General features: G+C 36.3%; 1 protein-coding gene across 1 annotated transcript; it reads left to right on the top strand.

Annotated features, from left to right (window-relative positions):
- The first annotated feature begins 218 nt into the window (after positions 1 to 218).
- Positions 219 to 22,532, top strand: gucy1b1 (guanylate cyclase 1 soluble subunit beta 1). Its single transcript, XM_028018326.1, has 13 exons — positions 219 to 362; positions 651 to 724; positions 3,175 to 3,275; positions 3,399 to 3,517; positions 5,133 to 5,330; positions 7,100 to 7,330; positions 7,903 to 8,019; positions 12,042 to 12,175; positions 15,434 to 15,631; positions 18,063 to 18,300; positions 18,938 to 19,078; positions 21,196 to 21,350; positions 21,698 to 22,532. The coding sequence occupies exons 1-13, from the start codon at positions 360 to 362 to the stop codon at positions 21,843 to 21,845; spliced, it is 1,857 nt and encodes a 618-aa protein (XP_027874127.1). The 5' UTR covers positions 219 to 359; the 3' UTR covers positions 21,846 to 22,532.

Here is a 22,532-nt window from a genome sequence, read left to right as displayed (position 1 = left end):
CTATTGCTAACAATTCTTTTACGCCTTAATATCTCACAGCTTACACTGAAGGCTGCATCATAAATATAATCACATACTTATTACAAACAGTTGCCAAGAAAAACAAACATCTGCGAGAATCGCAGGTTGACTAGCATCATTTGTAGCACGTTACCTTCGTCTCTGTTTTGATTGGTCAATCACGGCTTACGTTGTATTATTCCGGATATGCTATTGGACAAATCTGCTGTCCGTTAAGTGCTGGCAAAAATAGTTGGGATGGACTCAGAGGCTCTCAGCATCTGGACCAAACCATGAAGGTTTTGCTTAATTCAGCGGTTTTTATTGAAAAATAAAGAGGAGGAAAAGCAGCGCTCACCATGGTACGTACACTTTGACTTCTCTCTTCTACCTAAATGCTGAGGAAAATTAGGTTTTCGCCTCGTAGTCCAACCTATTAGCGTTTGACATTTCCTGTTGGGAGAGCAGCGGTTACAAGCTACAATAACTGAATAACATTGTAGTGCTATCCTAAACAGGTGGATACAATCTGCAAATATTTTACCAGCAGATATCCTGCGTGCATAAGCTATATGTAGACATATCTAGCTGTTGGAAACTTATTACATGGGATAATATTGACGTTGATCCTATTTTCCCTTCGTTTCTAGTACGGGTTTGTGAATCACGCCCTGGAGCTTCTGGTTTTACGGAATTACGGCCCAGAAGTATGGGAAGACATCAAGTGAGTTGTATGTGTGCTGCGTTCAGATGATTTTTCCGTGTATAGCAGGCTCAAAAGCACTGAATTAGTACAGAGTGAATTCATATTTGCTTGTTAGTTAACGCTGTAACAACAGTAAGTCTTTCAAATGGCTTATTAGAGAGAAAATTAAAATAGATTTCAAATGATAGAAATGATCTGTTCTGTGTTGGTTCAGAAATATAAAGTAACGGCATTTTAAAATGGAATCTATAAGAGATAATCTTTATTCTTTTTTAAACATTTCTAGAAATTTTCAGTACATGTCCTTTGATAAATGCTCTACTTTTTTAGTTAAATAACGACCACTTAATTGACAAGAGAATTCTCTTTTTAATATTATTTTTATTTGAAGTTTCATATGAATCACCCATACATCCATTATGTTCTTAATAACAGTAGTACCAGGCACACTTATATAGTTCAAGTTTCTATGAATCCCGTTACACATACGTATATTTGTATATGAGTAAACATATGACCTGAACATTTAGGTCAGAAACAAATGACTGATCAGTTAAACCAACACACAACAAGAAGACAAAAAGAAAGGAAATATATAAGAAAAAGGCTTTCAGACACATACAATAGAAGCCAATTACATTTCCACAGACCAGCAATGTACTTTAATCTTTCAGGGCTCCTTTTACACAGTAAGACCAAAGACTTTTGGTTTTATAAATTTTTTTTCTGGTCTTTTAAAAAAAAGGAATTAATAAACTAACTAATTAAGTTACAATTTTATTTTAGCACTGATTTAAACAGTTTAGTCACTTAATTCCATCATTTAAGTGAAATTAAAAAAAATATTTTCTTAATATTACATCAGTTATTAAACCTTAATTTTTGGATCTTTCTGATTTGCTGTTAGTTGATCATACAAGAAGGTTGGAGACAATTTTAGCACTGCTAAAATCACTGCCTTGTGTCTTTCTGCATGGACTTTGCATGTTCTCCCCATGCATGCGTAGGTTGGCTCCTGGTATTCCAGCTTCCTCTCACAGTCTAAAAATATTAATGATAGGTTAACTGGTCTAATGATTTTCTGTAAATTCTGTCAATTAAATATAGTCCTCTAGTAATACACTTCCTAATACACTAAGTAATACACTAAGTCTCAAATCACTAAGGAAAATCATTTCTTCTTACCTAAGAACAATATTCGTCCAGTGGTGGAGTAGAATAGCTAAAGGAATCGATTTTACTCTGATACTGATCTATACATTTGTTATTTGAAAAGACAACAGTTTTAGATCAGGATACATTGTTTTTTTTTGTTTGTTTATTTAAAATTGCCCTGCCTTTCAATGCATATAACATTAGAAATAATATTTTCAAATTCTTTTTATTTGGCATTTCATTTGTCATTTAAAATTATTTAAAAGATTTTTGATCATAAAACTGTTATTTGGATCAGATTATGGGGTAAAATCCAACTTAGAAAAAAAAAATGACTGAGAGATGTATGTGATGCTATGCTGACTTAAGTGTTGCTTGACTGCATCAATTGTTAGGGTGGATATCCTGATAAAACAGGAGAAACTGAACATATATGGGTAGCAGCTGAGAATATTGTACTGCTGGTGTTAAGATGCTAATTAAGTAATCATGATTACTTAATTAGCTAGGAAAAACCTTTCTGTTTTGACATCAAATATAAATATAATTATCATAATTTGGAATGCAAGCTGTTGAACAATTTAACCTCTTAACTACTGCCCTCAAAATGTTTCCATGTAAGTCAATTGGAACTGCATGTTGCAAACCTGATATGTTGTGTTGCATGTAAAGAAGGTAATTCCTGCGTGATTATTGTAACAACTAATTATAACAGTAACATTTCTCAGCGTGTTGAAAAATTTGGCTCAGACTAGGTTTGTTTTTTTTCATCTGACTGAACTCAACTTGACCCATCCTAAAAATAGAAGATAAGGGAAACGAGAGCAGCAGCTGCCTTGTGTAAATGTTTTTAAAGTAGTCAGCCAGTACAAAAGAATTAATGTGCACGGATTGTGTGCGATGTCTGCAGATGGGACTCACTTTTAGCTAAAGCGCAGCTTATAAGATTTTGCTCTTTTTCTTTCAATGTTATCACAAGCTGACCAAAGCAAGACTGAATTCTTGTTTTCTTTGCAAAACATTTCAAGGTCTGGTATGTTTTTGCAGCTGCAGCACATTCTGATAACACTGCGGTTGCTCGTCAGGCCTGTAAATCATTTAGCTTCCCTTGTTGTAGCTAAACACTACCACTGATTTTCAAGGCAAATTAGAAAAAACATTTTAATTACACTATAATGTTAGTTAAGACCTTACAGACCAGCTTTTCCAATAGAAGACAAATATTTTGCTATTTCGACATTCTATTAAAAGTAAAATAAAGTCAAAGCTGCTTGTTGAGATGTTTTCCTGTGACGGTGTTTCTGTGTTTGCAGGAGGGAAGCTCAGCTTGACATTGAGGGTCAGTTTCTTGTTCGAATCATATACGAGGATGCTAAAACGTACGATCTTGTTGCAGCTGCAAGTAAAGTTCTGAGTAAGTGACTGCACATTTTTTAATTGCTGGAAAGTGACTGAAAGGGGAATGAAAAAAAGACAAGGAAATAATTCATAACGTGCAGACTGAATCACATGAGTATGTTTTCATCTTTTTTTTCAGAGGTCGATGCAGGAGAAATTTTGCAGATGTTTGGAAAGATGTTTTTTGAATTTTGCCAGGAGTCAGGCTATGACACCATATTGCGTGTGCTGGGCTCGAATGTTCGAGAGTTCCTGCAGGTAGGCTCTTGCAGTAGAGAGACAATGCAAAACCTTTTACGTTTTTGACTTGCAACAAAAATTGTGAAATCTATATACTTAAAATAACACGGTCTTAGTGTGAAAAGCATTCTCTGTGGTTTGGTGATGCTTTATCATCAGAGTAAAGGTAGTGTAAGGCTTTATAACTTTATAACCTCAAGAAACGACACAATCGCACCTGTAAATGCTACTTAGACAGGCCTGACCTGAGAATTTACCCAGAAGCTTTGGACTGTAAAGCAGCTCAGTATCTCTTGGAGCGATTCCTACATCATAACCTCCACCTTTATAGTGCAATGTTGCTCTTCACATAAAAGACTAGTCTTCCTTGCAACCAGAAATAATTAAACAAAAAACTCTGCAGTTGATACTAAGTTTTGGTTTTTAGTTAAAATTTTCAGCAGTGCTGAATAGGGGGAAATTAAGGTGCCGTACAGATCCTTCCAAATTCATTGGCATTTTTGCTGGAAAAAAAATCCAGCCCAGACATTTTTTTTGCATTTTACAACAAGGGAAAAATAATTATGTTAATTTTTTTAATGAAATCACTTAAAAGACCTTTTAAATTTGCATCTAAAGATTTAAGATGTTCCTTTTGGGGTTTTTTTACTTTATTTTCTGTATTGTGCAACCACAAAACAACTACCTGTGCAAACATCTCGCTCACTGGGAGCTGCTTCATGCTGTGAGCCACTAACTGCACAGCAGTTACTGTGAGGCAGAAATGCCGCAGCTGCACAGCAATGAAGGGGAAACAGTTTCTATGTAATAAAGTCTTTGTTTCATGTCAGCAGTAACCTGACAAATAATTCAGAACAGGTGAATATATGCGTTTTGCTGGAGATTACATCACAAATGGTTGAATTAATGAAAGAAACAACTAGAAAATTCAGAGCAATGCAAGATCATCATTTTTGATGTAAGGGTGTTTTATTCTAAAGAACAGCTCCTTTTCCGCTCCACTATGCAGGATGTCCTCTGCGGTTCAGTCGTAAATAATAAACAAAGTTTATACTATCAAAACCTCCTGTTGATTACAATTTCCTGTCGCAGCCTGGTGGAGGGAGTGTAGCACGTCCCTTAATGTTGTTATATATTTTATGTGGCTTGGTCTCTTATTTTGTGAGGTGAAGTAGTCACAGAGCTAAAATCGAATACACAGCCACATGGTGATGGTAAAATACTTGGATACTTTTAGAAATTCTCCTGTTTAAATACAACATTTTGTGTTTGCAGCATTTAAGATAAAACCTGTGTCATAATTGTTTACCCAGGTTTTCCTGCTTATTAAAATGTGAAAATTAATTCTCTTATTGTGACAAAAAAATCACAAATTATGATAAGACTGAATCTGAATATTGTCTTTGTTCAAAGTAAAAATCCTCTTTCCACAAAAGCTATATATTTCACGGCCATCTGCACTACAATAGCTATGTGGTGAGCTGAAGAGAACAGAGCCAAAGAGAGGACTGAGAACTCACACAGATATTCCATAAGGAATTGTAAACAGAAAAAAAATCCCATAAACCATTACTTCCCTCTAGTTTACTGTGATTATTTATGGAAATGTTAAACTTTTCATCTGAATTTGCAGAACCTGGATGCCCTACACGACCACCTGGGCACCATTTACCCCGGCATGAGGGCTCCGTCATTTCGCTGCACTGACGCAGAGAAGGGAAACAACCTGATCCTTCACTACTACTCAGAGAGAGAAGGATTGCAGGATATTGTGATTGGCATCATTAAAACAGTCGCTCAACAAATCCATGGCACAGAGATAGAGATGAAGGTCAGCATCGTTATTTTCCCTCGCTGGTGAAAGACACCACGCCAGTGGCGGCTGGTGGTGATATTTGAAGGGTGGGATAGTATATATATATATATATATATATATATATATATATATATATATATATATATATACTGCTCAAAAAAATAAAGGGAACACTTAAACAGGTGTTTAACACTTAAAGTGTTCCCTTTATTTTTTTGAGCAGTATATATATATATATATATACACACACAACCGTTGTGTGTGCTGTGAAAGAACAAACCGAGGGGGCGTGGCTAGACGCCTGTCAATCATTCTGAGCCGTGACAGACAGTAACACTGAATGGGGCTGTCAGAAGTTAGCCCTTCGGAAAGACCCCGGGATTTTCCCCAGGCAATTTGACACCAGGTTTGTTGAAAATTTAACAAAATGTGATACATTATTTCTAAAATGTATTTATTTTTAGGTATTTAATTTTAAGTTGTTTTTACAACTTATTTTAACAACTTTATCGTAAATGTCAGGGAGGGCTTAGCCCTACTAGCCCACTTATCCCTGCACCACGCTAATGGTCCAGTTTGCTTCTGCTGCTGCTGATCATGATGATAAATGATGCTGACTTAAAGCCCCCTTCTGATTTATGGCTACAGTGTTCAATAAGGCTTTGAAGTATCTGTGGTGCTTTGTATAAGAATGTGACAATTTATGACTCTGGATATAATTGAAGAGGATCTGATGTAGGGATTAAACAGAAGATCCCCCCTGAAATACTCAAACGGAAACACTGTGATAAATGCAGCTCAGTTTTTGGCTAATGCCAGTGAGTCAGAGGATATTTTTAGATCTAAGTTATAGAGTCACAGGCAAGAGACTGGCTGCCCTTTCAGGGGTTTTTTTCTGTTCCTCTGTTTAGTTTAACTTTGTCTAACTTTTACTGCACATAAAATAGATTTAGACTGGCTAATTGGATATTGACTAAGAAGAATAAGCACCTGTCACCCCTAATGTCTCAACTAGGTGGTATTGGTATTTTTAATCGTATTTTAATGTTCACCCGACAGTTCCCATTCATCCAGTCACAGAAGCTTGTCGTTTTCTTTTTTCCTTCTCAGACATCCAGTGAGCTTGCATGTATGTTTCTCCTTATTACAACAGTGACATTTTCTCCCAGACCTAATCATGTTGGGTAGACAAGATAATATTTTTTCAATCGTTGTGTGTGCTGTGAAAGAACAGAAAATGGCAGACGCTCCAAATGTGACACCCAATTTTCTGAAAATATTAGCCACCGTTGCTGTGGAAACAGGGTGCAGAGACTGCAGCTCGACGTCAGTACGCCTTATCCTCATAAACCCACAGAAATGCCATTTATTGCCCTCCTGATTCAATATGGAAGACATGAAATTAATGATTCCTCATTTAGTTTTTGTAAAGGAGCAATGTGCATGGTTAGGATGCATGTTAGTTTTTAATTGTATTACTGGTATACTTTATTTACTTCTTATGCACCCTGAACTCCCATATTTAATTTTACATTCTTTCAATCTTTTTTTTTATTTGATCAGTTTAGTTGTGTAGCAACACCTATCTTTATCTCTTACAGTTAAGGCCAAAATTATTAATACTATTAATTATTAATACAAAATAATTTTTCTCTAACCAAGAACATGTGTAATCTATATATAACCTTATAACCTATATATAACCTTCAATAAGGTTGAAGAGGCCACAAGAATTAAAGTGGTGTTGTAGATCCTTCTTTAAGTGATGGATGCTCTTTTTGCAGGTGATCCAACCAAAGAGTGAGGAGTGTGACCACATCAAGTTTCTGATTGAGGAGAAGGACTCTGAGGAGGAGGCGTTCTATGAAGATCTCGACGGTTTTGAGGAGAACGGCACACAGGAGACTCGGATCAGCCCGTACACGTTCTGCAAGGCCTTTCCATTTCACCTCATGTTTGATAAAGACCTGATGCTCACACAGTGTGGGAATGCCATATACAGGGTCCTGCCGCAGGTGTGCATTCACATCCATCCATCCATCCATCCATCCATTTTCCGTGCACCCTTGTCCCTAATGGGGTCGGGAGGGTTGCTGGTGCCTGTCTCCAGCTACGTTCCAGGCGGGAGGCGGGGTACGCCCTGGACAGGTCGCCAGTCTGTCGCAGGGCAACACAAAGACATACAGGACAAACAACCATTCACACACAAACACACACCTAGGGAGAATTTAGATAGACCAATTAACCTAACAGTCATGTTTTTGGACTGTGGGAGGAAGCCGGAGTACCCGGAGAGAACCCACGCATGCACAGGGAGAACATGCAAACTCCATGCAGAAAGACCCCGGCCGGGAATCGAACCCAGGACCTTCTTGCTGCAAGGCAACAGTGCTACCAACTGCGCCACTGTGCAGCCCCCGCATTCACATCCAGCCACATGGCAAATGCCCTTGCAAAATGTGGAATTTGATATTAAGTCAGCACTTGGTTGTTGTTTTCTTTTGATATGTTGGCACAATAACAGTTTCATTTCTCTTTGTGTGAAGTGCAACTAACTCTAAATTGAAAATGTTGTTTTGTTCCTCAGCTCCAGCCTGGTGCCTGCATCCTGCCTTCTGTTTTTTCTTTGGTTCGTCCGCACATTGACTTCAGCTTTCATGGCATCCTTTCCCACATCAACACCGTGTTTGTTCTGCGAAGCAAGGTAGCAGATAGGGCTTTATTTAAGTCCTGCTTTTTGTTCTGAAACATGTCTATATTTTGCTTATAAAGTGCATTGCAAAAGTATTCAACTTTTTCACATTTTGTCATTACAAATTGCAACCAAATTATATATTTTATGAGGAGTTTATGTGGTAGATGAGCAGAGCAATTTGCAATTACTTATGCAAATAAAAATCTCAAGAGTTTTGTTCAGCCCTATAGATAAAATTTAGTGCAATCAGATGCCTGCAAAATTCTACATGTGAATGAGAAGCATAACTGCACATAACCCTGAACACTCCATCTCTATAGTTTAGAATGGTGGTGACAGCATCATGTTGTGGGGATTTTGTTCTTCTTTGGGAACAGGGATACTGGTAAAAGTTGACTGGAAGATGTTTTGAGCTAAATATAGGGCAATCCTTGAAGAAATCCTGTACAAAGCTGCATAAAACTAATGACTGGGGGAGAAGGTCACTTCCAGCTTAATAAAGATACATGCCACACTTTTCAGATGTTTATTTTTTATAAAAAATAATAATAATTTTTTTTAAACATTTTCTAGTTGTTGAAAACAAATGATATTTTTTCTTCATCTTGTTATCTGCTAGTGTGTGATGAATTGTATTATAAATATTTCAATAACATAGATGTCTGTAGTTGTAACATGACAAAATGTGCAAAGTTAAATACTTTTGCTAGGCACTGAATATGGATAGTTTTCTAGAGAAATCATGAAAATGTGCTAATGATCAAAACATGTCTTTGTTATTTCTGATAAATTTAGATCAAAGTTTTACATACTAAAATGAGTCTATTATGTCTCCTCTGAAGGATAGCATCCTGCCAGGATTATTAGCAACTGCATTGTAATTGTATAGAAAAAGGAAAACTGCAGAAAGGAAAAAGGTGCCTTGATGATGTGTTAAATACATTTAAAGATCAAATAATGCCTTCTTTTTGGAAGGATTTTTCTTCGCGTCAAATTCAGTTTTAAATGGAAATTAAACCTCTTGACTCCAACTAATAAATAGATAAATTAATTTTCTCTTTAACGCTGATGCTCAATTTATCAATATAACCAGACTAGTTTTTTTTTTTTTTACTTTATGCCAATCTACAAATAGCCAGGCATATCTTTCAGCTGCTAATTAAATGAAGTTATGCACACTTTTGTTTCATCTGATGATTCAAAAAGACCAAGCTCATTACTGGATCTGTAAAAGTCCAGAAATAGTTGCTCTGCTACTGTGACTCCCTGTCAGATTCTGTACAAGTTTATGAAGCTCTTTTCCTGTGAAGCCTGATATGATCAACCCACTAAACACATCAGACTCAATTTTTTTTTTAACTATTTGGGTCCTGAAGTTAAGCACATTAAATCCTCATCAATCTTCCTTTCCTTTTTGATTTGTAAACATTTCAATATTTTGATTGTGTTTACCTAAAACAATTATTAGGCTTAGTAAGCCAAAAACAGTTGTACTTGGTATAGTTATTTTTATCTTAGCTTTTGTCTTTTATTATAGCTATCAAAAATGCTGCAGTTAAGTTTTCTCATAAAAATTAAGTGATTATTTAGTATAGGATTAGTTAATTCACTAGTTGTACTTAAATGTACCGCCAGAGAAATCACTGTAGGTAGAAACGGTTAACTAGTTTCAAACATGGAGACAGCCAGTTGTTAAACTGAATGGAAGAAATGAAGCTCTGCTCATTGAAGTATTTTCCTGTGAGCTCATAAATGTGTCATTTCTCCCCCAAGCAAATATACCGTTATCAAGAGATAATGACTCTTGTTTTCTCATGATAACACATTTTTCTTGTTATCTTGAGACAACCACATAAAACATATTTATAGTGAGCATGCCCGCAATCAGCTTCTGTGAATCATTACTATTACAACAGCAGAAATGATTTCAGATAATGTAAGTGAAACTGTACGGAAGAGGATTAGGGCCACCGAAAAAAAAAAAAAGAATTCTGAGATTAAAGTGAGAATTTTGACTTTAATCTCAGAATTCTGACTTTAATCTCAGAATTCTGACTTTAAACCCGGGATTTTGAGATTAAAGTCAGAATTCTGAGTTTAAAGTCAGAAAGTCAGAATTCTGAGTTTAATCTCAGAATTCTGACTTTAAACTCAGGATTTTGAGATTAAAGTCAGAATTCTGAGTTTAAAGTCAGAAAGTCAGAATTCTGAGTTTAATCTCAGAATTCTGACTTTAAACTCAGGATTTTGAGATTAAAGTCAGAATTCTGAGTTTAAAGTCAGAAAGTCAGAATTCTGAGTTTAATCTCAGAATTCTGACTTTAAACTCAGGATTTTGAGATTAAAGTCAGAATTCTGAGTTTAAAGTCAGAAAGTCAGAATTCTGAGTTTAAAGTCAGAAAGTCAGAATTCTGAGTTTAAAGTCAGAATTCTGACTTTCTGACTTTAATCTCAGAATTCTGACTTTCTTTTCTGTGGCCCTAATCCTCTCCCGTATAAACTGTAATTACAACACACTTTACATTTATTGACACTCCTTGCAATTATGCATTAAAAGCCTATAAATAAATAAACCTTCAAACTGCTGTGTGAAGTTTCCGCTGCAGTTTTCTAACACTGAGCTTCAGAGTTTGTATAGTTTCTCACTGTGAGTAAAAACTTTGGTATTCATTCAGCCGCAGTTGTGGTTGTTTTAAATGTTTTAATTATTCTCTCTGACTGTAGATTGTTGCTGTTTCATGACGTATAAAATCAACACGTCTTGCTTGACAAAGACCAAAATGTACCTCTTGAAACATATGGTCCACCAAAGTACCACTTGTGTGTTTCTTGTTTTGAAGAGTGGCTAAAAGAAATGGCCCTCTATGCCATGTCACAGCAAGAAGTACTGGATTACTAATTTAGAGCTCCTGGACAATTTCAAAAAGGCAAAGTATTTGTTAAAAACACTTCAGTAATGATTATTTTATTTCAACAGTTAGAAGTAACTGTAATATTTGCACTAGTTATTTTGTGGCATTTTTTTGAATGTAGTCAAAAGAAAAATATTTCTTACTAAATTTTTGACAGTGTGACTATGTTGCTGAAATAACATATGAATTTATTTTAAGGCCTTTTGCAAAGCTTTAGCAGGGGAGCCACGGACTCACTGAACTTGTGACCTACTATTGTTATATTGCATAACATGCTCTTCATACTTCAAAACAAATTGTTTGTCAGTGGAACATTGCTGAGATGATGAAATAATAGAACATTTGTGAAATGAGATGGAAAATCTCTTTCAAGTTTAACTTTTTTTTTTACTTGAGAGATAAACAAGAACCTCTTCAGTCCTCCTTATCAGGAGAATGTAGCTGTTCAACAGAGTTTTTCCTTAAAAGGACTGGAGTTATAACAGCTTGTTGCTGTTGATGGATCAAATGCTGGATCTCAAAAAACACCAGTAGTCCAGAAAAATATTTGTTTTTATCTATAAATTATGCACATGTGGCATAGTAGAGTTATAGTTTCAAAAATAAAGATGCTGAACTGTGCATAATGGGTCGTCTTAAATATTAATAAGGTCACTGATATTTTTAGCAGCAGCATGGGGTTTAGCAGTAGCAGTGGGTTTCATTGATGCCGTTAATGCAGGCGACATCTATGTGAATACCTGGAAATATTAAAATGCACTTCATGATAGGAGGAAAATGTTTATTTTATGTGAATATTGCATACTCTGACAAAAAAATTAAATGAAAAACTTAAGCAGTATAGAGGAAAGTGATTCAGAGATTAAGAAAATGTTTTTGTAAGACTTTTTATCAAGATAAAGAGAACTGTTTAGGCTTCCAGTTAGACTCACTGTATGTAGATTATAGTCCTTTAAAATAAATGAATAAATAAAACACCAGCGTTGTGACGGAGGAGTTCATCATATTTTGTATGCATTAAAATCTAAAATTCAAACAAAGGCTGCCAGATTTGAAGGAGATTTAGAAAAGAACATACAGTGTAATGAAATATTCATAAGTGTGATGTATTCCTGACAGGAGGGCCTGCTTAATGTGGAGACTGTGGAGAATGAGGATGAGCTGACAGGGGTGGAGATCAGCTGTCTGAGATTGAAAGGGCAGATGATTTATTTGCCAGAGGCAGAGAACATCCTTTTCCTTTGCTCGCCCAGGTAAACCTACTGCGCTCACTGTTTTCACACAAGCTACAGCTGATATGTGCACTCAAGCCACAGCTCTGCTTCACACACCTCTTTCAGGTGAATTATGACCTAATGTACCTCATGTCTCAGATAGGTTTCAATTAACAGCAGGGACAGACGAACTAATGAAAATAATTGCTGTTTGAAAGTAATTTATTCATTGATCTACTTTTTTTGTAAACACATCATTACCTTGATTTCCTGGTCTGCTGGTGTTCGTCACATAACTGGTTATCTTAGGAGAGTAAAACAGTGAATATAATTCTGGGTTGCCATTTTTGATTGGAAATACAGCCTTACTGGTCACAGATTATTTGCTGGATATCTGAAATGAAGATTAACAGGGTAGTTTTTGAACCCTTTTCATTTTCACTCCTCCTTTTGATCATGCTTTATATTTTGGTTCATAGCTCACAAGATAATATTCTAAGACCTTGTCCTGGCCCACATTGTCCCTCTCCCACTTTACCATACCTTTTCCTTATTACCTGCCTGTAGCAGAGCCTGCAGGTGCGATCTCAACTACCAAGAAACAACAAAACAATAAATACATCTGCAACAACTAAAGCATAGCAAATTATTGACTTGCATCCTCTACACAAAGGTACAACAAAAGTCCGTAATTTCTCCTAGAAAAAGTTGAACATGTTATATATTTTCTTATTGTTTTTGTTACGCTGAAGGAGGATAGCTGTCTGACCAAATGTCTGACACTTTCTTTCCAAATGTATTTGTTCATCCCTCCAAACAATTTAATTCATGTGTTCAGAACACTTTCATGTCCACAAGTGTGTAAAATCCAGCACTGAGGGGTGCAGACTGCTTCTGCAAACGTGTAAAATAACTGGTCACTCTTAGGAGAGATCAGTGATTTCCATTGTGGTAACAATATGGGATGCCAACTGAAACTTTCTCACTACTAAGTATTCAACACACCGGTATTAGTGGTATTATATCAAAGTGGAAATTAATTGGAGCGACTGCAATTCAAAGTGGGAGGTCATGGAAAACCACAGTGCGGAGTCAGCAGTATAGTGCCTTGAGGTTGCTTTCTGCAGAGTCAGTAACTGTAGATCTCCAAACCTCATGTGGCCTTCAGATTAGCTCAAGAACAGAGCGTACAGAGATTCTTTGAACAGTTTTCTACGACCAGCTGCATCCAAGCCTTTAGTCACAAATGCTCTCATAGGTAATCATTGTTCATCAAAAACCATAAGCTTAGATTAAGCAGAAGATTGGACTTAAATTCAAAATGAATAGATAGAAGATTCCTGACGTAAATACTGTATATGTTTGTTTGATTTTTACTTAGGGACTAAAATAAAATCTAGAAAAAACGACAGTGTCGCAGAATGCAGACCAAAATACACAGTCCAAACTTAAAGTTACATCTCAATTGCAAGCTTTGAAAAAGCTAATAAACGGCTCGGTATCAGGTGAAAACAGACTAATCTGAACTAAAGGTTTAACTTAAAGGAAGTAGATTATTGAGTAGAGGAAAGTTATGGCTCTGCTTGCTTTGAATGTAAAAGGTTCATGTTGCCAGATTGTTTCACAGCAAGGTTAGAAGTGGGTGGACTGAATCCCACAGAGGGAGGGACGTCAGCCATTAATATCCTGGCTGCTTCACCTTTAACTAGAGAGTAATTGCTTGATTCTACAACAAAGTTTAAAGGGTATATATTTGGACTTTAGCTGGTGATTTAGTTTCTTAAATCCTTTTTTTGCAGTATGCATTATCTTGTCATATTTCACAAGGATACGTCTAAGCCATGCAGGTGATATAACAAATGTTTGAAGAAAATCATCTGTAGCTCAAAAATGTTGCTGTTTCCACAAACATGAAAACAAGAAAACACCCAGTCCACTGCTTCCACGAGATATTTGCTGAAATACTTCAATCTTAATTGTGTTAATGCAATTTAACCCTTATTAGCCTCCAAGTTTAACAGTCAGGAAGCAAATTTTCTGAGAACAGGTGAGTGAACTGCATGGAGTTGAAGAAATGTGCTGTTGCTGAAGCAGACTGTTGGTGAGAAGAGACTGTTCTGTTAAAACAGTTCATTATATAACCCAGATTCACTGAAGGGAGTCGATTTGTTCTGACAGAGCCAAGCATGAAGGCTTCACAAAAATGCAAAAATGAGATTAGAATATATGTGATGAAGAATAAAAAGTTACAATCTCTTCCATTTAAACTTCTGTACAGTTTGTGGCATTATGACCAAAAGCTTTAATGTATTGGATTTGGATTGTCTGTGATGGACTATAACATAAAGCGGAAATGTATTTGATGTAACCATGGTTATGTTTTGACCATGCAGTTGTAGTTTCGACTGCATGTTTATGGTAGTTTTCCCACTGAATGGTGAACCTTTGCCCCATTCTGAAGTCCTTTATAGTCTTTAATGGATTTTCTTCCAGAATCTATATCTAGATCCACATATCTTCCCATCAACTCCAATCAGCTTCCCTGACCCTGATAGAGAAAAGGATCACCACAGCATGATGCTGCCACTACAGTGTTTCATGACAGGGATTGTGTGTTTCAGGTGCTGTGCAATGTTGGATTTGCGCAGCACATAATGTTTGCACATGAGCAAAAAAGTTATAAGCACTATAAAGAACATCAAAATGTCTGCACCAAATATATTGATATAAATTTCTGTTGCAGTGCAGGTATTTGATTTTAAATTTATAAAAAAAATTTCTCTCCAGCCTCTTATAAACACAAATGTAGTTAAATGGTAAGAGAGAAAAAGTAGAGAAGAAGATGATAAGTACGGTAGGTAGATACTTGGGATAATTCATTGTGGTCTCCATGACCATTTTGGGGAATTTGCTGACATAATTGTTGCAGGAAAGTGGTGTTCTGTGGACCTTGTCCGATTTGTCTAAACAGGCTTTCAAATGGTTTTGCTAAAAGGTGCCCGACCAGACAAAACTAACTCACAGGAGCTAAAAGCATGAACAGTTTCTATTCATCTTATCATGTCGAGCTGTGTCTGACCTCACTGAACAAGATCATTTATTAGGAGGCAGACGGCTCTGCCAGAATGATGACATCACTGCTCCATGATCTATTTATTTTATACCCTCTCAGAGAAGAGTCTGTTTAACCAGAGAAGTGCATTTATCAGTTTATATATAAAAATAGCTATAAAATTAAAGTAGTGTTTAAGTATTTTCTCCTTTCTGTCTTGATTTGCTGCATGTTTCTGTGGTTAGTGTTATGAACCTGGACGATCTGACGAGGAGGGGGCTCTACCTGAGTGACATCCCACTACATGATGCCACGCGTGACCTGGTGCTGCTGGGGGAACAGTTTCGTGAGGAGTACAAGCTAACACAGGAGCTGGAAATTTTGACGGATCGCCTCCAGCACACACTGCGGGCCCTGGAGGATGAGAAGAAGAAGACGGACAGGTATCCCTTTTTTTTTTTTTACATTAAAATGAGTTAGCTTTAACCTCACAACCAGCACCCTCCACTATTATTCCTTTCCCAGGTACATATGTGTACAAAAGATATCAGTGGTTGTCACAGAGATTTGGTCAACCTTGAGATTATTTGTCTCAGTCTTATCTGAGCAGTTGTGTCTATTTGAAGCCCTTGTACCTTTATTTAGGAAGCCCCCTGCTACAGTAGTACACATTTTGCCTGCAAGTATAGCTGTTCATAGCAGGCAGACAATAAAAAAATTAAGCAAATTAAAAGGATCTTAAAATAGAAAATTTTCCAAGGTATTTGTTTTGTTCAAAACCAGTTTTTTGCTGTCATTTTAATTTTATCATAACTACAATAACAAACATATCATGATTTTTACACTGAAGTAGAATTGTTTTTTTATTTGTTCTCTTGGGACTTAGTTTTTTTCTCGCTGAATAAAAGCACAGAAATAAGTGTGAGATTATACTGCTTAGGTTTGAAATAAATTTTTTCTTAAGGCTTTTAACGCATTAACAGAGGGACCAATAAATGTCAATGGCACAGTAAATTGCAGTTGAGTCTTTTAATAGTGGAGCTATTGTATCCACCTAATCTGAATGGCACACAAATTAATCTGAATGTCAGTACATTAGATCAAAATAATGTTTTTCACCAATACTACTAACAGTTACATATTTAACACATAATGGCTCTCAGTTTTCTTCTTTTTTCTGTTCTGTCCTTTTTCATGTTACAAAATAAATAAGAATAAAATCAGAAATGCTACTCAGTAGAAAATGGGTTAAACAGAAGCAAGAGATTTTGTAGGTGCAATTTCTCCTCTAAAAATGATCACACTTATAATACTTTTTTAAAACATTTTAAGAAATTTGAAGCACCCCAGTTTAAACACTACTTCAGAGGTATGCTTGAACATTTTCCTACAGTTGGGCACATGTTGTAGCAGTTCCTACAAACCAAAATATGTCATGATAGAAAAAGAGGGGGAAAACCGCTTCAGATAACAGTAAGTTAATTAACAAAGGCATGAATTTCACAGAAGAACATGCCTCTGTTAATAATTTTGAATTTTTCTTTTTATAAGTGAAGCAAACTTTTGTTACTATAACTCAAAAATTGGCTGACAATTGTCAGAAATATTTATAAACACAAGTCTGGAAATTGTGAAATGGAAAATGTGATGCAGCCCTTTGACAAAAAGCTTTTTTATTATTATTCGCACCCAGTTCAAGGACTGTATGCAAACTATTTCTCTGTAGTGCATCATTTAGGAAATTAATTACATACAGCAGCCTAGTTATTAGACTCTCAATGCTGTGAGTCAGTCTCAAAGTCATTCTGTTGCAACGTGGCTGTTAAAACAAAGTGTTAGATTGTTCATTAGTGCATGTTGTAGTGCGATGTAAAAAAGAAAAAAGAAGCTGTGTGAAGGATTCCCTTTTAAGGTCAAACCCCAAACCAGAAACAGTTGAGATACAGAAACAAACAGGTCTCAGTCTCGTTGTGCTGTCATAATGCTGCATGGCAACAGGAGCACCTGGGGTCGGACTTTATTATGCAGGTTGATATTTACCAAAGCTAATCTTCAGGCCCTGTTAGGATTAAAACGGTTTAGAAGTTGGCCTGTCATAGCAGTTGGCAGGAGCTGGATATGATCACAGCAGTGGAGCATGATGGTATTTAAGACTGTTGTGCCAATTCGTTGCCATTGGATAGCTATAATGTTATTCTATGCATAACATTATAGCATCTCTAACCACGGAATAAAGTTCTCCTAATATTTAAATAAGCTGCAGGTTTACTGCTTTAAAGGTTCTTATGACTATGCATCTCAATAGATCTTTGTAGGGTTCATTTATTACAGTACTAATCAGATGGCCTCGTTTTATATTGTAATTTTAGGAGCAACAATATTGTCAGTATTAAAAGCCTCTCAGAAGAAAAGCGTTAGACTCAAATATAGTGGTGGTAGTATGATGGTCTGGAATTTTGTGTGACAATTCAGGAGAGTTTTTGACATCAAACTGAAGCTGATTTTGCTCTTCATCAGACAAAAACTCAACATATTTAAACTACAATTTTCAAATGAATTTGAAAAACATAAGATATTTTGACCGGTTATTGTTATGTATCACATCCCCTGATGCTACAAGTGTATTGCACCAGGAAAGTTATTTTGCTTTTAACAAGGCAGCCATGATCTAACTGTTACCATAGTAACACCACCCTGTTTTTTTTTATTTATCTGAGAGCAGCTTGCATGGTGAAGCTACCAAAAGGTAGTGGGAGAACAAAAGAGATTCTGATACAAGAATGAACTTCAGTCTGGAAGCCCTGATTCCTCGCCCCCCCGCATAACTGTGTGTCTGCTCTGAATAATGCTTTTTGCTCCTCTTCTTCTTTTCAGACTGCTCTATTCTGTTCTGCCACCATCTGTTGCCAACGAGCTGCGCCACAAGCGCCCCGTCCCGGCGAAGCGTTACGACAATGTCACCATCCTGTTCAGTGGCATCGTGGGATTCAACGCTTTCTGCAGCAAGCACGCCTCAGCTGAGGGAGCCATCAAGATAGTTAACCTGCTCAATGATGTTTACACGCGCTTCGACATCTTGACAGACTCTCGGAAGAACCCTTATGTATACAAGGTTGGAAACAAGAACGTTACCACCGCAGTTTATCAGGCTTTTGTGTAATCTTATTTCGGACTAAGAAAAACAGGCGGGATTAAAAAAAGGAAGCAAGAATTATTTTGAGATGACAATTTCTCTTCTGGTCCTCCAGTTATTTGTACCAATTTGATTAATAGTAATTATACAATCTTGCACATACAACTCAGCACAGGTATATTTATATCTTGTTTTTTTTTTTTTCATGACTACCACTAACTCCTAAACACAGTGGAGTTTTACAGGGTGACTGCACAATTTTATAGACCTGGTGCAGCAGATTTACACTCCAGGCTTTCAGACAAGAATGCACTTTGAGAAGTCAAACACACCCTGGCACTTCCAGGGGATCGGCTTCACTACTCTGGGTCACCAAAAGAAGTAATATTTACTCGACAAACTGAATGGCTTGGTGGTCATGGGGTATTAGCAGGACTCAAGAGAAGCCCTGATTGTCTTGTAGCTGATGTAAGTGTTTATCACGAGCTGTTTCGGTTAATTCTGACCTTAACAGAGGTTCCCTATATAAGATGAGAATTCTGTAAGAAGCGTAAATAAAGAAATGCACTTTAACTTATCATGCCACATTTAAATGGGACTCATCTGTCTTTTACAGGTGGAAACAGTTGGTGATAAGTACATGACAGTGAGTGGTTTGCCAGAGCCTTGCACGCACCATGCCAAGTCCATCTGCCACCTTGCCCTTGATATGATGGAGATAGCAGGACAAGTCAAAGTGGATGATGAGCCAGTACAGGTGTGATAAAGAAAATAGAATATAAAAATAATATTGAAATCTCACGGAATATGCAGCTAAGCATTCATACACTATGCTTTACACTTTCAGAGGCAGAAACATGGAAGACGATTTTAAGACTGAGCAAAAAAAAAATGTTGAGTGACATTAGGTGGTATTATCTAAAATGGTATTTTGAAATAATTTTAGATAATTTGCCAAACTCCTCTACACTTATTAGTATCTGTGGGAAAAGTGTGTAAAAAGCCATAAAATAAATGGATGTTTTATTCCTATGTTCATTATTTTTTTCTATTTAATCAATGCACACAGTTCCAGTTTAATGACAATGTTTTTCAAACTAAGTTACATTTGTGACTGAAAAGTTTTGTTCTGGTACCCCTTCTAAAAATCAATATCATAATATGTATGGCAAAGGTATTCAAGACATGTTCAGTACTTCTTCAATAGGTGTTAAATAGATTTTGTTTGTGTTAATGGTCATTAATCAAACTGATTGCTGTTATGAAAAAAAAGTATGATTGCATTGATTGTAGTTTTCTGGCCGATCATCGATATTGAAAACGGAGTTACTGATTTTGACCTATACTCATTTGTTTCTGTACCGAATGAGTTGGAAAGTTAGCAACAGTAAGCAGATTATTGTTCAGAATATCCCTCTCTCAGAGCCTTGTGGTGGTAGAAAAGATCGGTGGATAAGGTCAGTTTCTAATGTAAATATTGACTGATTGTCGATCGCCTAAAATTAACAAAATCAAGGTCGATCAGTCTGTGCATTTCAAAAAAATTATCCCCCCTCAAATCCCAAAAGCCCAAGTTCCTAAGGGAAACACTGAACTGTAAAATAGGATGGATTTATTTGACAAGTTTTACACATCTTTATCTAGAGTGCTAACGACTGACTACGTAACATAGTAAATATATAATATAATAGATTGGCACTTTGGTTTTTTTTTTACTAACAGTAGGCTGGACTGTAAGTGGGTTTTCTTTCTCTGTGAAATGGTTTTGCGTTGGTGAAACAGTTTGTCTGTTTTGGCACATAATTTAATGATTGTCCGTCTGTTTTCCTTCACATATTAATTATTTCTGCAGCTTTTTTAGCAATGCATCTGTTACTTTGGCATAGATGATACAAACACTCTGGAGCTCTGGTTTTTCTACTGTTCATTAATTTTTGAATTAATTTTTGAATATCTATGCATCCAGACATATTTTTTTTTTCATTGTAATAACAGGTTGGTGGGAATCTTAAAACATTTGTTTAATGGACTGATGTCAATTGTTATTGTAACTTTGACTGTTGAAACCTTCCACTGTAAAATAATATCTAGGTAATGAAAGCATGTTTACTGTACGATGTGGCTCTGGCAAAAAGATGAGTCCGGTTTATGTAGCAGGAGCTCGCTCAAATCGTCTCATGATGCTGGCGACGAAAATAGATGCTTGTTTCGTCCCAGACACTCACAGCACATCTATGCTTTATGGTAAACAAGCACTGACAAGTGCCCACAGCTCTGAGGATAAATCTTAGTGTCTAAGTTGTCCTTCCTGCAGATTCAAAGGCAATTATCTCAAGAAAAACTGAAATAATTTCTAATTTTGTCCATGGAGCACAAATTCCTGGCAGGGTGAATCTTATATCCACCCACTAAATGTTGCATCTTTTTATTTAAAAGCTAAGAGTTGTGTGAACAGACTGAAAAGGCAAGAGAATAATAATAATTGTTTGCAAACCTAATATAACCTGAACCCTTCTTTATCTTAATGCTTTTAATGTTTTGAGACATTTTTTCTGCAGTTTCTTTTTCTTTTTAAAGATATTTTTTTGGCTCTAGTGGCCTTTATCTGACAGTGAATTCACAGAAAAGTTGGTTATGACTGAGGGGGAAGACATGCGGCAAAGGTCAACAGGCCGGGAGCTCAAACCGGCACAACAACAACACCCTTTTTAGTTTTTCAAGAAATAAATTTGACTTTGGAAAAAACATGTATTTGTGTTTGTAGCACTCTACAGTTTGTCCAGAAGCTGAAATTGTCCTGTTGTGTTTTTACACTTCGGTCAAATTATTAGGAACATATTTTGATGTCACTACTTTTTATCGTTTTTGTTCAAGATCACAATTGGGATCCACACTGGGGAGGTGGTGACAGGTGTGATTGGCCAGAGGATGCCCAGATATTGCCTTTTTGGAAATACAGTCAACCTTACAAGTCGAACTGAGACGACAGGAGACAAAGGAAAAATTAATGTCTCAGAATATACTTACAGGTGAGTCTTAGTAATCCTTTGTTATTTATCTGTAGAAACCAGCCATCTTTCAAAGTCCTACAAAACAAGCTTGAATTTTAGTAGCAGAAACAGAAAAACTGAAATCAAATATTTAAATCTAGTGTATGTCTAACTGATAATAACTTAGTTTGATGTAACGTCACACATTTCTTTAAAAACTTTTCGTTAATACATTCATCTAGTTTTAACTCTACCTTTGTGGGGGAATTTTCCCTTAAGCTGCACACAGATTATAATAATTCTATGTTGGATATAACAGATCAAGGTGTATGTAAAACAAGAGCCAGCCATAAACATGGCGTGTGGTTTTTGACGTTGTACTCTAGGTGCTTGCAGTCTGCGGAGAACGCAGATCCCCAGTTTCATCTGGAGTACCGCGGCCCCATCACCATGAAAGGAAAGAAGGAGCCGATGAGGGTGTGGTTTCTTTCTAGGAAGACCAACGACACAGAGCCTCCGGCAGTTAAGCCGTAAACATAAAAACACTGAGTGTTGTTCAGGTTCAGAGAGGACTACAGCTCTGTAAAGTGTGGTGTTATTATAAACTTCAGATGAAAATGAGTGAGGGGAACATTAAAATTAGTATAGGTATAGAAATATGGATATTTTTAGCACATAAAAAAAGTGTTTCAAAGTGTATTTGAACTTGTATTCTCACCCTTCCATTTTCTCCACACACACCTGATCCATTACAACCTCACTATAGGTTCTAGATTTGCACAGTATTAATAAGTCATATAGCTTGGTACATTCAAGTTGTCTTTAATTTTTTTATGATAAAGTGTTTTACACTAACAGGTAAATGATAAGCTAAACATTTAAAATTAGCCAGACAATATTAGTGTGCCAAATGTTGGTGGTATTCTCATGTGACTTGTGATTGCCAAAAAATGTACAGTTTACATTCAGAACAGCTTGTTTGCCTCATAACGATAGATCATGTTTTACATTTAGCAACGACAATGATGATGAAAATAAATCTAGATGTGGAAGGTTCTGTGTTTTTGTTTTCATTTGCGGTTTAGCAAGAAAACTGTAAGAAGACGATACAAGATGAAAGGTTATTTTTAAGTCACAAATAAAAAGTGTTGTATTATTATGTATGTATTTCACATAAATATTTAGGTAGCATCATCAATAAACATGAATACTAGTTTTATA

This window comes from Xiphophorus couchianus, chromosome 5 (assembly GCF_001444195.1).
Source record: "Xiphophorus couchianus chromosome 5, X_couchianus-1.0, whole genome shotgun sequence".
In the NCBI taxonomy this organism is placed as follows: domain Eukaryota; kingdom Metazoa; phylum Chordata; class Actinopteri; order Cyprinodontiformes; family Poeciliidae; genus Xiphophorus; species Xiphophorus couchianus.
The sequence above is the reverse complement of the archived record's forward strand: the minus strand, read 5'-3'. Positions and strand labels throughout refer to the sequence as shown.

What these genes read in the sequence shown, in the direction of transcription:
- gucy1b1 (XM_028018326.1), top strand. An exon ending in TATACAGGGTCCTGCCGCAG is followed by an intron (nt 7,331 to 7,902) that starts GTGTGCATTCAC and finishes TTTGTTCCTCAG; the next exon opens with CTCCAGCCTGGTGCCTGCAT. An exon ending in AGAACCCTTATGTATACAAG is followed by an intron (nt 18,301 to 18,937) that starts GTTGGAAACAAG and finishes TGTCTTTTACAG; the next exon opens with GTGGAAACAGTTGGTGATAA.